This window comes from Prionailurus viverrinus, chromosome E3 (assembly GCF_022837055.1).
Source record: "Prionailurus viverrinus isolate Anna chromosome E3, UM_Priviv_1.0, whole genome shotgun sequence".
Lineage (NCBI taxonomy): Eukaryota > Metazoa > Chordata > Mammalia > Carnivora > Felidae > Prionailurus > Prionailurus viverrinus.
In genome coordinates, this window is record NC_062576.1 from 19,360,491 (window position 1) to 19,376,272 (window position 15,782).

Below are 15,782 nucleotides of genomic sequence, written 5' to 3' on the forward strand. Positions count from 1 at the left end.
CCCACGCGCCCTCTGTTGTTTCCTTCCACAAGAACATAAACAACAACCCAGGAACCCTCATTAGGTAACCGATTTTATTAGTTTGGGGGTTATACTTTTTGTGCTTTCCTTTGCAAAAATTTGCAGATACATTTGTTTCTTTATTTTCCCTTCTGTGAAGAGGTAGCACAGACTATAAACTTTGCTTTCTTCCTGGAAATCATTCCATATCAAATCACAGTGATATAATTTCTAAATTTCATATAGTAAGACAACGTTCCATTCATTTACCAAATAATTTGAGTGACTGTGTGCCAGCCACTGAGCTAGACATAAAAGATAGGGCAATGAATAAATATAGTCCCTGCCCTTTATAACCTCGGGGTCCGTATAAGCAAAACCATGCCAGTACTCTGGGAGCCTGAAGGAGTGAGTCGGTAACAGGCTGTTCAAAAGAATGGACACCTGAGCTTGACGAACGAGAAGGTAGGTGAAGAAACAGCACAAGTAAAGGAAGAGTTGGAAAAGAGCAAAGTGTATCGTGAAAATGGGAGTTTCATGAGGCTAAAACTTAGAACTTGCTAGGGGCACCTGGGTGGCGCAGTCGGTTAAGCGTCCGACTTCAGCCAGGTCACGATCTCGCCGTCTGTGAGTTCCAGACCATGTCGGGCTCTGGGCTGATGGCTCAGAGCCTGGAGCCTGTTTCTGATTCTGTGTCTCCCTCTCTCTCTGCCCCTCCCCCGTTCATGGTCTGTCTCTCTCTGTCCCAAAAATAAATAAAAAATAAACGTTGGGGAAAAAAATTAAAAAAATAAAAACTTCTTTAATTTTGTATTCCTGCCACGTTGACGTTTTATCTCATCACATCCTATTCCCCTTGCCTAGCAATTCATCACCCAACGCTGGATTCAGTGTAACTCCTATCTGTGCTCATACGCTTCACCTGATAGATCTCATCTAATTGTCTGGGTCTACAACTAGCTTAAACTCCTTGAAGACACGAAGCGGTCAAATTACAGTTGTATCCAGTGCATCCAGCCTAATGTCCTAATGCCCAACTGATTTTGAATGGATGAAGCCTGGCTTCATCGCAGAGGTGAGTATCAAGAATTTTGAATTAGAATTTGACCTTCAAACATTCTCTCCGTCACTACAGTTTAAGGGTTCATTCTAGGGCACGGAGAACCCATTTAGGTTTTAAATCACTTACGTTTAAAATACTTCAGGATTTAGCATACATTTATCTACAGCATGCTGAGTGTCTATCAGTCTTTTATTTAAAGCAGACAAGGTCAAGAATAGCTCCTCAAGAAGCCCACCACCAAACCCCCGAAGAGGGGCAGTCGCTAGTCTATACCCGGGATTTCTTTGCACTTAGACTCCGCCCACGAGCGCCCAAATGGCGGAAGAACTGCACGCTACGTCGTGACATCTCACACAAATGCGGAGGCATCCTGACGCTACGCCACCGGCGTGGGCGGGGCGGCCGGCTCTTCCTTCCTCTCGGCTACTTCGGCTCCTCCCCTAGCGCTTCACACGCTCATTGTGAAGCGACAGCGGGCATCAAACCCTAGGGCTGTTTGAGACCTAGGGATTCTAAATCTTTGGCGCGCGTGAGCGCCCGCGCTGCTCCTTCCCCACTCCAAAGGCTAGGGGTGCGAGATTCGCCTTTTTCTCTCCTCTCCCGCCCGGAGCCAACCGCCCCGGTGCGCGCGGACCTCTCGCGCCGCCGTTCCCTCCTGCCCGCCCCTCCCCCTTCGGGAGCTCCCGCCCGCGCGCTCCTCCTCTTTCCCCGGCGACGCGCACGCGCGCCAGGCCGGCTCGCGCCCTCTCGCTTTCCTCCGGCCCGCGGGACCCCCCTCCCCTTCCGCCTCGCGGCGCTTCCTCGAGCCGCGGTCGTCTCTGTCCACCCCCGACACCGCGGGGCTCCCCCCGCCCGCCAACGGCGGGTCCCCAGCTTCCCAATCCCCTTCGCTTCCCGCGCTCTCCGGCGGGGGCCTAGCCCCAGCCTCCTCTCTCCCTCCCTTCCCCCTAATTCCCCTTCCGGACGCTGCCATCATGTTGAAGCCTCAGCCGCCACAACAGACCTCCCAGCCCCAGCAGCCGCCCCCCACGCAACAGGCCGTGGCCCGCCGGCCTCCCGGGGGCACCAGCCCTCCCAACGGCGGCCTCCCGGGGCCCCTGGCCTCCACCTCGGCTCCCCCAGGGCCTCCCGCGGCCGCTACTCCCTGCTTGGGGCCTGCAGCAGCCGCCGGGAGCGGGCTCCGCCGGGGAGCCGAGGGCATTTTGGCGCCGCAGCCGCCGCCGCCGCAGCAACATCAGGAAAGGCCAGGGGCAGCGGCTATCGGCAGCGCCAGGTGAGGAGGGGTGGGTTTCCGGGCGCTGGAGGCTAAGCTGCGGGGCGGCGGCGGCCGCTCGGCTCCGGCCCAGCGGCCGGCACCCGAGGACACCGCGCGTGGCGGGTACCTAGCCTGGCCACCTTTGAGAGGCGCCCGGGGAAAGTGAGGAATTCCCGTGAGGCTGGGGGTGGGCCCCCTCAGGTCCTAACAGGTCAGAGGGAAGGGGTCCCCGGGCGGCCACCGGGACATTTAAGGGCCGTGCTCAGCTCTCAGAGCCTAGTCGGGGCTCGGGGCTCGGGCCTTAAGGGCAGGCGGGGCGCATCCCGCCAGCGCCGTCAGAACGAGGAGTTGGGGGGGTGAAGAGGTGATCGGGGTCCCCGGCTCCATTACCACGAAGGGTCTCGCGGTCCCCGGCTTCAGCCAATGGGGAGTCAGCTGCGGGAAGGGGTCCCCGGCCGTAGCCAATGGAGGGGGGCGCGCGGCCCACAGTTTGGCCAATGGGGAGGGAGGGACTTGGGAGCGGGTTGCTACCACCTCCTTCCCGGTCTGGCCAGTAGGAGGGGAGCGGGGTGGGCGGGGGAACGGAAGGAGGGACAACTGGGAGGACTGCGGGCAGGGAACCTCCAGCGCGCGCGCGCTCTTCCCGTACGTGCGCGCGGATGCTCTGTCTTATGACCCGGGCATTCGTGAGCCGCGGGTAACCTACAGGGCAGGGTTTGGGAGTGTGCGTGGCGGGGTTCGCCTGGTGTTCATGGATGAGCGGCGGGCAACCCACTCGGCTGCTTCTGCGTGTGGGTTAATGGACTTGAGAGTGGCGGTACACGCAGGCGCAGTGGGTTCTGGCCGCGGAGGGGGGATTTTGGAAGCCCGTGGGCTTTAATGCGCAGGCGCAGGCCGGGCGAGGCCTCCCGGTGGATGGCTTTTGCGGCTGCGCTGTCCCCCAGCCCCGCCAACGGCCCCCTCATCGCCCTCCTCAACCGCCGGTTACATCAGCCAGCGAAGAGCAGGGTTACCGGGCGATCAGTGACCCCTCCCAGAGTGGGTAATATTGAATGAGTAAAAGAGGTCGAGAGGAGGGTGGGTCCTAAAAGGAGTACCCTCCTCCCAGAGTTTGGGGCGTAGGGCTGGTGAAAATGATTGTCTTTTCTGTTTTGAGAGGTAACGTGCGTAAACTGGGTAGTTCTGAATCTGCTTTCACTTGTATGTTTGGGGTGGATTCTTGGTTAACGATTACTGTAGCGTTTTGGGGGGAAGCCTGTAGTCCTGGCCCCTTGGAGGTGAGAAGGTTGTGTTGAATTGACAACCATTGCTGATTGAGGTCTGTTTTAGTGGCATTTGGAGGAAATGTGTTTACTGGCTTTTACTGTCTATGCCTTTCTTCCTCTGTAAGGTGAGAGTTTGAAAATCTTGTTAATTGGTTTGTAGTCTAAATAGGCATGTTCACAGGGTATGTGATTGTCGGATACCACGGTCTTTGAAATAAATCGTATAAGAGGGATTAAACACTTTTAACTAGTTTTTTGTTTCCTCTCATAGGGGACAAAGCACAGGAAAGGGCCCCCCACAGTCACCGGTGAGTGCCTCCTCAACACACACACCCCAAAGTACAGAGGTACATGTGGGCATATGGGACAGATTAGGTGCACAAATAGTTGGGCTCAGAATAAGAAGTGATGTGAGGGGAGTGTGGATATTCAGAAGGAAGGGGAGGTGTCAAGTGTCTGTTTCTTCTGTGTTACTGACAGGTGTTCGAGGGTGTTTACAGCAATTCCAGAATGCTGCATTTTCTTACAGCTGTTGTGGTAAGTGGGTTCCTAGCCCGTAGGTTGTTTGAGGGATGTAGTACGCCAGTTTGCTGGAGACACTCTTCTTATTCCTCTGTTCCAGGGCTCCACTTGTGATGTGAAGGTGAAGAATGGTACCACGTATGAAGGTATCTTCAAGACTCTGAGCTCAAAGGTTAGTGGGCTCAAATTAGCTTATTTTTGCAGTGGCATGTAAGGAGAATGAAATAGACTCACTGAAGATGTGAGTTGAGTGGTGTTGGACAGGCTTGTGGTGTGTGCTACTCATTTCTCTAGGCCTGTACCAGAGTAGTGCTGGAAGCACTAAAAAAATGTGGATTGGAAAATTGAGGGCTGGGTACTTTAGTGTTAAAATACTAGTCCTGTGGCTAATGTTCAGAAGACTATTTGTGTGACTGTGGTGTTGGAAAAAGGTTAGAAAGGGTAGGAGAAAAATAGTCCTGTTTTGACCATCACATTTCTTGCTATTGACCCTTTACTGTTGGGAAATGGGATTTTTATAGTTTGAACTAGCCGTGGATGCTGTACACCGGAAAGCATCTGAGCCAGCAGGTGGCCCTTGTCGGGAAGACATTGTGGATACCATGGTGTTTAAGCCAAGTGATGTCATGCTTGTCCACTTCCGAAATGTTGACTTCAATTATGCTACTAAAGGTACCGTGTCGAGTTTTTATGCCAGACCCACTCTTTGAGTAGAGGGCATAGAGCAGTTACGTAAGGACTTGTTCTTCTTCTTCCCCCTTTACAAACATCTTTTTTTTTGAGGAGGATGGCCAGATTTTTCTTTCTGAAACTGTATCTCGATACCTAAGATGCAGTGGGATGAATTCCGGCCTGTGGTGTAGGTCTTCACGTTTCCCTTGCTTTGCTTTTAACTCCTTGCTTCTTTTGGACAGTTAAGATGTGGCTTGTTATGCTGCATCCACCCTCACCCGCCTCTGACACACGCAAACTTTTCTTTGCTCCTGAACTACTCATTGGGGGCAGGGGGTGTTGGAAGAAGGCCGTGAAGTATCTCTTGACTCCTGATCTTCAACTCTGCCCCCACAGACAAGTTTACGGATTCAGCCATTGCCATGAACTCAAAAGTGAATGGGGAGCACAAAGAGAAGGTGCTTCAGCGCTGGGAAGGGGGTGACAGCAACAGTGATGACTATGACCTCGAGTCTGACATGGTACGGTCCCCTTCCCTGAGAACCCGAGAGCCGGGTCACTCTACTGTCTGAGTGTGGGTTGTTGACTGTGATGTCGTAGAACCAAGAGTTGCTTCTGGGGAAGGGGAGAAAAATCTCTTACTGTTGCCTGTTGTTGGCAGTCCGATTCCAAATGGAAAGGTACAGAAAATAAAACAAAAATACCTGTTCTCCCAACATCTGCGATTGACAACTATTAACGTTTGCTTGAAGGTGTTTTTTTTTTTTCCTAATTAACAAAGTACAGACAAGATCGAGGACCGTGTGGACCCATGTCCCTTCCAAAAACAAGCACTACTATGAATCACTTAAAATTCCTCATGAGTTAAGGCATTATGATGCTATAGTTAATCCATACAAGAATTTTCTTTCCCTTTCTGTTGTTCCTGAATTATTTCATGTTTGAGTTATTTCATGACCTGCTCAGTGCTGTTAGTGATTTTGTCTTATTCTGTTTATATACGTATACATGGATATATATACAACAGAATGTATTTTTTTTTCTTTACTGGTTGGTGTTTTGACTCGTTATCTTGTTGTTAGAAATAGTGCCTTACAGGGGCACTTGGGTGGCTCAGTCAGTTAAGCGTCTGACTTCGGTTCAGGTCATAATCTCACAGTTCATGCGTTCGAGCCCCGCATAGGGCTCTGTGCTGATAGAGCCTGGAGCCTGCTTCAGATTTTGTGTCTCCCCTTTTCTCTTTGTCCCTCCCCTGTTCGGGCTTTGTCTCTCTCTGTCTTTCAAAAAAAAAAAAATAGTGCCTTGCTGAACTTTAGAACATGTGTCCCCATGCACGTACGCTAAATTTTTCTGGGACGTTAACGTGGTAAGGGATTTGTTAGGTCCTGTAAGACCTTGGTTTTACTAGTTGTTAGCAGTTTGTCCTACAATTGCTAGTACTAGTTGATATTCCTGCCAGCCTTGTTTCTATTTTCCATGCCTGGTTTGGTCAGATCTTTGTTTTTTTCAGCCTGGTGGAGGAGAATGACAGGTCATTGTTGCTTTCCTTGTTGGGTTTTAAAACATTCTCCTTCCTTCCCACCTTAGTCCAACGGATGGGACCCCAATGAAATGTTCAAGTTCAACGAGGAGAACTATGGTGTGAAGACCACCTATGATAGCAGTCTTTCTTCTTATACGTGAGTGTCTTGGTACTTCCTAGATGATGCAGTTTGAGGCCTAGGGTCGTGGCATTTGTTCATTCTTTTCTGGGTATCTAGGATGTCCTCTCCCCACTCCTAATCTGTCTTGTATATTGTCCCCTCAAAATACCAGGCCATCTCGTTGGTAGAATTAACTGCTCTTTTGTCCGTTTATCCATGCTTTTCTTCTAGAACTTAAAACATACTGATATGTGCGTGTAAATACTCCTCAGGTTCAGAGATAGACCTTGTTGCTCTGCCTGGGACCTAGTAGATGCCCATTAAATATGTTGAGTTGTTGAAGGGATTAAACATCCACACGCCTGAACTGTGGTGATAGGACCGATAGAAACGTTTTTCCTTTTTCTTCTCTTGTCCCCTGGCACTGGGGTGGTGGTGATCTGTGGTGGTCCTCTTAGGGTGCCCTTGGAGAAGGACAACTCGGAAGAGTTTCGTCAGCGGGAGCTGCGTGCGGCCCAATTGGCTCGAGAGATTGAATCAAGCCCCCAGTACCGCCTGCGGATCGCCATGGAGAACGATGATGGGCGCACTGAGGAAGAGAAGCACAGTGCAGTCCAACGGCAGGGTTCAGGGCGGGAGAGCCCCAGCCTGGCATCCAGGTGATTGCTGGGGGCGGCCTGGTCTCTTTGGGGCTCTGTACGGGCTAGGGCTGGGGCCAAGAGCTTTGTACACTCCTTTCTAAGTTTCACAGCCATGTAAGATACAGGTTAGTACGTAGTTTTCCCCAATTTTCAGGTGTAAGAGTGAGGCCTAGAGCAGATAAGTAATTTGTTCAAGGTAACAAAGATTAAAGCTTGTGGGTTTAGGGAGGAAAAAATGAGTTTGATTCCCCTTTTTTGCTCTGCAGGTTAATCCATTTGTAGGTCTTATTCTTCCCTTCATGCAAATGAAATCAGAGTGTACATGACGTCCAGTAACAGTAACCTGTGAAAGCTGTACCTTGAACTATAACGTGATGCTATTTTTCTCATAGGTCAGGATGGTAGAATGTGGAGCTTTGGCCAGGTTGGTCAGGTCAGGGATTGGCACATCATAAGACCACAAGCCTTATAGCCACAGAACATTTAACTAGAACAGATTTTCAGGTGGGGCAGTGCAAAAAGCCGGAGCCAGGCAGGGTATGTGTGTGTATACATGTACACGTGTGTTTTGGGAGGGAAAACTTCATTTTTCCAAAATGTGTGGGCTTTATGACTAATCGACCTTACTTGAACTCTCTCCCCTAGGGAGGGAAAGTATATCCCTCTACCCCAACGAGTTCGGGAAGGTCCCCGGGGAGGAGTTCGATGCAGTAGTTCCCGGGGTGGCCGCCCTGGCCTTAGCTCTTTGCCACCTCGTGGCCCTCACCATCTTGACAATAGCAGCCCCAGCCCAGGTTCTGAGACACGTGGTATCAATGGAGGTGAGTTAAGCGGGCTTTGGGGGGCAGGGGGCGGTGGTAGGGAAGCCGATAGGAAGGAAGTGGGAAGGAGAATTGAAAGGATAGGTGGGTTGGAAGGGTGATGCGTTGGTGATAATGTAATAGCAGATACTCTGCCTCTTTTTTCCCCATCTTAAAAAAAAAAAAAAAAAAAAATAGGCCCTTCCCGCATGTCCCCTAAGGCACAGCGGCCTCTGAGAGGTGGTGCCAAGACTGTGTCTTCACCCAGCAGTAGGCCCTCTGGAGAAGCTTCTGTTCCACCTCCTCCTGCAGGTAAAATTTCAGCAGTGTTATATGAAGAAATAAAAATTTGTGGGGGATGTAAATGTCAGTTGGAAAGCTGGGTTGGGAGACCGTTCCCAGATGAAAGAGATGTTTTGGGGGTTTTGAGTTTATGCTTTTTAGAAAAGAAATTTGTTTCCCTCCCGTAGAAATACCAATGTAGCAATCCATGGTTTGTGTTTGGTTGTCAGATGTCTTTTGTTTAAATTAGTTGTCAGGGTGACTGGTTGGCTCAGAGGAGCATGTGACTCTTGATCTCAGGGTTGTGAGTTCAAGCCCCACATTGGGCATAGAGCTTACTTTAAAAAACAACAGTAACAAACTTTTAAGTTAACATTTTACTTGTTTTTAAAAATGTTTAATATGAGAGAGAGCATGCTCAGGGGAGGGGAGAAAAGAGAGAGAGAAATATCCCAAGCAGACTCTGAGCTGTCAGCATGGAGCCAAATTCAGGGGCCCAGTCTCACAAACCATGAGATCATGACCTGAGCCAAAATCAAGAGTCTGGCCACTTAACTGACTGAGCCACCCAGGTGTCCCAGTTGTCAGCACTTTAAGACAGGAGAAATAGAAAATTTTCAACTTCTTTGGAAATACAGAAAGTTCTGCACAGTGAGTCTGCTCCTGTAAAACATTCTAATCTTTTATGGTGCCCAGGAATCTGTTTTACCTGATTAGGTTACCTGCCTTGCTCTTCTAGGAATTTAGGTTTGACCTTGCATATTAAAGGAAAAGGGGTGGGGGCGCCTGGGTGGCTCAGTTGGTTGAGCATCTGACATCACCTCAGGTCATGATCTCCTAGCTCTTGAGTTCAAGCCCCTCATCCAGCTCTGGGCTGACAGCTCAGAGTCCGGATCCAGTTCTGCCTTTCTCTCTCTCTCTCTCTCTCTCTCTCTCTCTCTCTCTCCCTCTCTCCCTCTCTCCCTCTCTCCCTCTCTCCCTCTCCCTCTCCCTCTCCCTCTCACTGCCCCTCCCCTGCTCATGCTCTGTCTCTCTCTCCAAAAATAAACAAACATTACAAATAATTTTTAAAAAAACAGATAAACTTGATTTGGTGTTTCTAGTAGGTTCCCTATGCCCATTGTGTACTGACCAGTAACCATCGTACAGCTTTCCCTTTTCTTCCAGTGGGCCGGATGTATCCCCCACGCTCTCCCAAGTCGGCTGCCCCTGCCCCAATCTCGGCTTCCTGTCCTGAGCCCCCCATTGGCTCAGCAGTACCAACCTCTTCAGCTTCCATCCCTGTGACATCATCAGTTGTGGATCCTGGAGTAGGCTCCATTTCCCCAGCTTCTCCAAAGATCTCATTGGCCCCCACAGATGGTAAGAGCCACATGGTTGAGGGCTTGTGGACAATGTGAAGTGTGGTTCTGGACAGAAGGACCTTCAGGCATGTGTCTCTTCTTTCTCAGTAAAAGAACTTCCAGCCAAGGAACCTGGGAGAACTCTGGAATCCCAGGAGCTGTCCCGGATAGCTGGGAAAGGTGAGGATTTCCACCCCCACCCCCCACCCCCCGCTGAGGTCTAAGTGTCCTTTTAATTAGGAGAGCACCTCAGTTAGTACCAAGAGTTTTGTTGGGGTTTGGGAAACAGTAGCTTGTCAGTCATGTGATCCTAATTTGTTCTATAGAACTCTCAAGCCTTTTTTTTTTTTTTTTTCTTGTTTTCTTTGTCCTTTGGGCTACTGGCATTGTAGCCACCTTGAAAAAAGAAATGCGTATTTTTTCCTTTTTCACTGTTTTTCATAGTCCCTGGCCTTCAGAATGAACAGAAACGCTTTCAACTGGAAGAATTGAGAAAGTTTGGGGCCCAGTTTAAGGTGAGAGGAGTATGGGAGTGAGCGAGGGTGTAAGGATGGAGGGAGGGTGAGGGGGCTTATAGAAGAGGCACAGGACTAGGTGGAATAGAAGAGATGAGACCAAGCAAGAAGGAAGGAAGGAAGGAAGCCACGCCTGGGGTCTGGACGAGCTGTCTGGGCACTGTATGTGTGCTTTTCTCCTTCCAGCTGCAGTCCAGTAGCTCCCCTGAGACCAGCCTGGATCCTTTTCCTCCCCGGATCTTAAAGGAGGAGGCCAAAGGGAAAGAGAAGGAGGTTGATGGTCTATTGACTTCAGAGCCAATGGGGTCCCCAGTCTCCTCCAAGACAGAGTCCGTATCGGATAAGGAGGACAAAGCACCCCTGCCGCCGGCAGGAGCCACCGAGGGGCCAGAGCAGCCCCCGCCACCTTGCCCAAGCCAGACTGGCAGCCCCCCGGTGGGCCTCATCAAGGGAGACGACAAGGATGAGGGCCCTGTTGCCGAGTGAGTAGGATGGGGAGCTGGGCAGGTGTCGGGGGAGATGAGCAAACTGTGAAGATTGACTTTGTTTTTCTCTCACAGACAAGTGAAGAAGTCCACGCTGAACCCCAATGCCAAGGAATTTAATCCCACAAAGCCTCTGCTGTCTGTGGTGAGATGGAATGGGCGAAGGTGGACTGGTTTCTCTGAGGGAGGCTTGGGAGTGGGGAGAGAGAGCATGGGGAGAGAGGTCGTGAAAGTAGGGCTGCTCTAGGGCAAACGTGTCAGGGTTGGGGGCGAGGGGTCAGGATATGTGTGGCAGGTTTTTATGTGTTTAGGGTTTAGCTCAGGGAGTATGTGTGTTGGGCTAGTTCTGAACATAGGTTTCATTCAGATCCCTGATTTTGGCTTGAATGACAAGCCATTTAACTTTTTGGCTTTTGTTTCCTCACCTGTATTTTGAGAATACTCGTCTCAGGGGGTTCAGCGTGAGGCTTAAGCAAGATGAAGGGTAGAGTGTATCTGGCGTGCAGCGCTCCGTTACTGTTATAAGCCCAGGAGGGGCATACAGAGATCAAAATGCACGCATCCTCTGTTGTCTCTTACTACAGAATAAATCCACCAGTACCCCGACTTCTCCGGGGCCCCGGACTCACTCAACTCCTTCCATCCCGGTGCTCACAGCAGGCCAGAGTGGGCTCTATAGCCCCCAGTACATTTCCTACATACCTCAGATCCACATGGGACCAGCTGTTCAGGTAAGAGGAGAGACCGAGTGAGTCTAGGCTAAGAGGCTTGGCTGGGCTGGTGAGGACCGGGTCAGGCCGTTCTGGGCATTTGTTAGCAAGCTGTTCAGCCTCATTTGTATCCTTGTTCGTAGGCACCTCAGATGTATCCATATCCTGTATCCAATTCCGTGCCTGGACAGCAGGGCAAGTACCGGGGAGCAAAAGGTGAGCAGAGTTGGCAGGGCTGCTCCGGCGGCAGGGGGGTGGTGCTGCCTCGTTGCCTCCTGGCAGATGGAACTTAAGCTTGGCGTTCTCTCCCTTTCCCCAGGCTCCCTGCCCCCGCAGCGCTCGGACCAACACCAGCCAGCCTCAGCCCCTCCGATGATGCAGGCCGCCGCCGCCGCTGGCCCCCCTCTTGTGGCTGCCACACCGTACTCTTCCTACATCCCCTACACCCCGCAGCAGTTCCCGGGCCAGCCTGCCATGATGCAGCCAATGGCCCACTACCCCTCGCAGGTAAATGAGGCACGGGAGGGAGACGGGAGTACAGAGCTGAGGGTCACTCGGGTCTCGGTCCTGGCTCCGGCAGGACCCGTAGCAAAGCACTGGTACTCTCTAAAGCGCAGGTAAAACGGCGTCTCCTTGCTTGCTCCCTTGTGAACGTTAAACAAGGTGGTTGCGGCAAAGCCGGAGTCGTGCCGTGTACGGGTTATCGGGCAGCGCGACATGCCCACCGCTCCTCTCTTGTCCTTCCAGCCGGTGTTCGCCCCCATGCTTCAGAGCAACCCACGCATGCTGACGTCGGGGAGCCATCCCCAGGCCATTGTGTCGTCCTCCACCCCTCAGTACCCTTCTGCAGAGCAGCCCACCCCCCAAGCCCTGTATGGTGAGTTCTGTGCCCTTCCGGAAGACTGCTCCTTAGCCCTCTCCGGTGTGCTTGGCGCTGATCCCTTCCCTCTTTCCTGCTGTAGCCACCGTTCACCAGTCCTATCCACACCATGCTACGCAGCTCCATGCCCACCAGCCGCAGCCGGCCACCACGCCTACTGGGAGCCAGCCGCAGTCCCAGCATGCGGCCCCCAGTCCCGTCCAGGTGCCTGCCATGGGGGATCCGAGTGGTTGGGGCAGGAGTGGGCGGCTGGAGGAGGGGGATGGAGCCGGGGGCTCATTCCCTTCGGGCATGGTCGGGAGTCGGGGGGGGGGGGGGGGTAGGCCTGGTACCCGAGGAGTGGGGTGGCACTCACCCTTCTCCTCCCCCTAACACCCTAACAGCACCAGGCGGGGCAGGCCCCACACCTGGGCAGTGGACAGCCACAGCAGAATCTGTACCACCCAGGGGCCCTGACAGGCACGCCGCCTTCTCTGCCACCGGGACCTTCTGCCCAGTCCCCTCAGAGCAGCTTCCCCCAGCCAGCCGCTGTGTATGCCATCCATGCCCACCAGCAGCTGCCCCACGGCTTCACCAACATGGCCCATGTTACCCAGGTAAGAGCCCAAGGGACTTGCTTTCTATGGGTCTGTTTTGCCATCAGGACCCGGGTCCTGGGGCTATCCTGCTGCCCCTTTCCTCAGTGGTCTGAACACCAGGCTTCTCGGAGCCTGTGTGTAGCTTCTGGGGTGCTCCCAGCTGGGATTTTTTGTTGTTGTTTTCTGCAGGCCCATGTCCAAACTGGAATCACAGCAGCCCCGCCCCCTCACCCTGGGGCTCCCCACCCGCCCCAGGTGATGCTGCTGCACCCACCCCAGAGCCATGGGGGCCCCCCCCAAGGCGCGGTGCCCCAGAGTGGGGTGCCTGCACTCTCAGCTTCCACACCCTCACCCTACCCCTACATCGGACACCCCCAAGGTGAGCAGCCTGGCCAGGCGCCTGGATTTCCAGGAGGAGCCGATGACAGGATTCGTGAGTTCTCGTTAGCTGGGGGAATTTGGCATGGAAGAGCTGATGGGCTGCAGGTGGGGCAGGATGCACGGGTTCTGGGAGGGGAGTGAGGGGTCTTGGAGGCAGGGCTGTCCCACAGGGCGCCCGCCGACCTGCACCTGTCTGTGAAGTATGTAGGGTGGGCAGAAGCCACAGTCGCCGCCGCCAGGGGCTTGCTCCTGGCTCTGTCCTTTGCTTCCCTCCGTCCTCGCTCAGTTGTGATCCAGCAGCCCCCCTCCCCACTGCCTCCCCAGCTCTCAGTGACCCCGACTGTCTCCTGACTTAGCCGAGGTAAGGTCAGCGCAGCAGACAGGGCCAGGCTGGGGTGTGGGGGGCTGAGCTGGGCACACGAGTAAGGGCTCTGGCTCACTGGGAAACAGCGATTGATCTGTGCTTCTGACAGCCCCATGAGACACCTTGAGGAGGCCGCTCCTACCCACACACTCCCCCCACACCCCACACTGGACGGCATTGGATGAAGGGACAGCTGCTTGGGTTCTAATGCTCCTGCTCTCTTCTCTTTCCCCTCCAACCAGTTCAATCTCATCCCTCCCAGCAGCTCCCCTTCCACCCCCCGGGGAACTGAAGATTGTCCTGGCCGCGACCTGAGACCTCCATGAGTGGAGGGAAGAGTGATCTATGTCTCTTCCCCCAGCAGCTCGGACCAGTCCCAGCCCCCCAAACCCCCCTTTACCCCCGGGGGAGCTGGGGAATTCCTGCCAAGCACCTTGAAGGGGGGGGCGGGGCTCGAAGTGGGCAGGGCCAGGGTCCAGCGGGGGTGGGGGGTTCCTGCTCTGCCCCTGCCCATCCCCACCCCATCTTGCCCTCCCATCCTCTCATCTATCCCCCGCTGGAGACGGAAGATCTTTTATTTTCTATTATTTATAACCTCAGACTTGGGCCCCCCTGTTTCTTTCTTCCCCATTAACTTGAGTGACCGGCGTGAGAGACAGACAGACAGACAGATGCCCTACAAGGATGGTTGGACAAGGACTTTTACTTTTTATTACATAAAAATATTAAAAAAAAAATTAAAAAAAATAAAATTTTAAACTAACTTAACCTGCCTGTGGTTTCCTCTGGAAAAAAGAGTAAGATAGCAGCTGTCAAGTCTTAGGTGTCATGAGGTGGCTCCCAGCAGTGGGTGGGGACAGCATAGCAGTACAGTCTGTGGGTGCTGGTCCTTCTGCCTCTCACTGCCACACGTCACCCAGCCTCCCGGGGACTGTTCTCTCATGTTGATGTTGGCCTTGTCTTGAGATTTCAGGTTTGTATGTAGGTTTTAAGTTCACGTTTCTAAAAGGTTAGAATGTGTGTGGCGGGGGGGAATCTCAGGCTCCACACCATCAGCACAGGGTTCAGTCTCCTGAACCATGAGATCGTGGTCTGAGCTGAAATCCCGAGTCCCAGTGCTCAACTGACTGAGCCACCCAGGCACCCATTTTAATTGAAAATCATTTCCTCAGAGCATCAGGGAGGTGGCACTAGTACTCGTGGGTAGGCAGGGGTGTTTCAGATGGGACCAAAGCCAGAGAAGGTGAGCTGAGGAGCAGGGCAGGAAAAGGATTACATACCAGGCTACAGATCCAGGGTGTGAGGGTAGGAAACCTGGTAGTTGGGGGGCATGATGTGGGTATATAGAGGTAAACAGAAAACAGATGTGCAGGGGTGGGGGTCCCCAGTGGAAGAGCTCTCTTAAGGGATGGCAATTGTGGTTGGGGGTGGGGCACTGATGGAAGAGGCAGCAGCAGAAAGCCAGATGAGCTCAGAATGTCTCCGGTGCAGATGGAGACCAGTCTCCGAAGTACCGAGATGGAATTGCTGTGGGTGCTGGGTGGTCCTCCCCAGGGAAGAGAACTTTGCTTCGTCCCACCAGGAATCCCGGGAAACCTTTCAGCCTTGCTCACTGACTAAAGCAAACCTGCCCTATCTTTGGACAGGACTTCTCGTGAAGTGCTTTTTGTTGCTGTCCTTTTCTTGAGCCCACTTCCGTGCTGTGAAGTCACAGGTTGGATGGTGACTCTCAAAACAGCTCTTAGGTTGGGCCTAAGAACCTCCCCACTCTGGAAGGCTGGTCAGTGCGGAACAGGCTCATTTGTCAGGAAGCAAGGCTAAAAGGTGCCCGTTAGTCCCTGTTGGGAGCTAACCTTTTTTGTTTGGGGTCAGCATCCTGGTCAGTCATTTCAAGTTTTCAAGCATTTTACTCCCCATTTATCTGGTAAAAAGTCCTCTCCTTAATTTTAAATCTCGGCACATGCTTTAAACCTTCATCTTTGAAGGTTTTAAAGTTCTACAATGAAACCTCCAATTGAAGATTGTCCTGTGTTTGGAATTGGTAATATGTAGTGGGGATAACCTATCAAGCACACAGACCAGTTCAGGGACCTCCTTAGGTGCTGGGTGTTGGTCCTGGAGGTGAGCTGCAGCGTCCAGTATCTTAGCGCTTAGACGAGGGCAGGTAGACATTAACAGCCTAGTAACTACTCCCCGGGCACGGGAGGTGTGTCTGGCACCTCAGCCGAACCTATGCTGCGTCTCCCCCAGGACAGCCAGCAGTATCCTGCCACAGCACTTTGCTAGACGATCCGACCCAATTCGCTAGACCAGCTTTCCTCCTCTCCTTATGTCCCAGTGGTTCGGACCACTTGAAAACGCAAAGCTTTTCCAAAACGGTACC

The 15,782-nt window shown here is 52.7% G+C and overlaps 1 protein-coding gene across 26 annotated transcripts; it reads left to right on the forward strand.

The window, feature by feature from the left end:
• The first annotated feature begins 1,523 nt into the window (after positions 1–1,523).
• Positions 1,524–14,167, forward strand: ATXN2L (ataxin 2 like). 26 transcript variants are annotated; one of them, XM_047838353.1, is made up of 24 exons: positions 1,528–2,336; positions 3,855–3,891; positions 4,064–4,120; positions 4,206–4,277; positions 4,627–4,777; positions 5,174–5,298; positions 6,365–6,456; positions 6,879–7,079; positions 7,707–7,882; positions 8,060–8,173; positions 9,293–9,505; positions 9,595–9,666; positions 9,931–10,001; positions 10,188–10,483; positions 10,562–10,631; positions 11,071–11,217; positions 11,340–11,412; positions 11,516–11,703; positions 11,944–12,073; positions 12,159–12,280; positions 12,460–12,672; positions 12,844–13,087; positions 13,237–13,396; positions 13,642–14,167. In XM_047838353.1, exons 1-23 carry the CDS (start codon positions 2,038–2,040, stop codon positions 13,389–13,391), a joined length of 3,318 nt encoding a protein of 1,105 aa, XP_047694309.1. In that variant the 5' UTR covers positions 1,528–2,037; the 3' UTR covers positions 13,392–13,396; positions 13,642–14,167. The 26 variants fall into 26 exon arrangements, with proteins under 26 accessions (XP_047694333.1, XP_047694309.1, XP_047694310.1 ...); XM_047838354.1 differs by having other exon boundaries at positions 13,665–14,167; XM_047838365.1 differs by having other exon boundaries at positions 1,529–2,336; positions 13,360–13,396.
• The last annotated feature ends 1,615 nt before the right edge of the window (positions 14,168–15,782 follow it).

Excerpts from the sequence above, each read along its gene's own strand:
- ATXN2L (XM_047838352.1), top strand. The coding sequence starts at position 2,038 with ATGTTGAAGCCTCAGCCGCCACAACAGACCTCCCAGCCCCAGCAGCCG. Across the intron at positions 6,457-6,878 it reads AGCAGTCTTTCTTCTTATAC|GGTGCCCTTGGAGAAGGACA; the intron begins GTGAGTGTCTTG and ends TGGTCCTCTTAG. Across the intron at positions 7,883-8,059 it reads GACACGTGGTATCAATGGAG|GCCCTTCCCGCATGTCCCCT; the intron begins GTGAGTTAAGCG and ends AAAAAAAAATAG.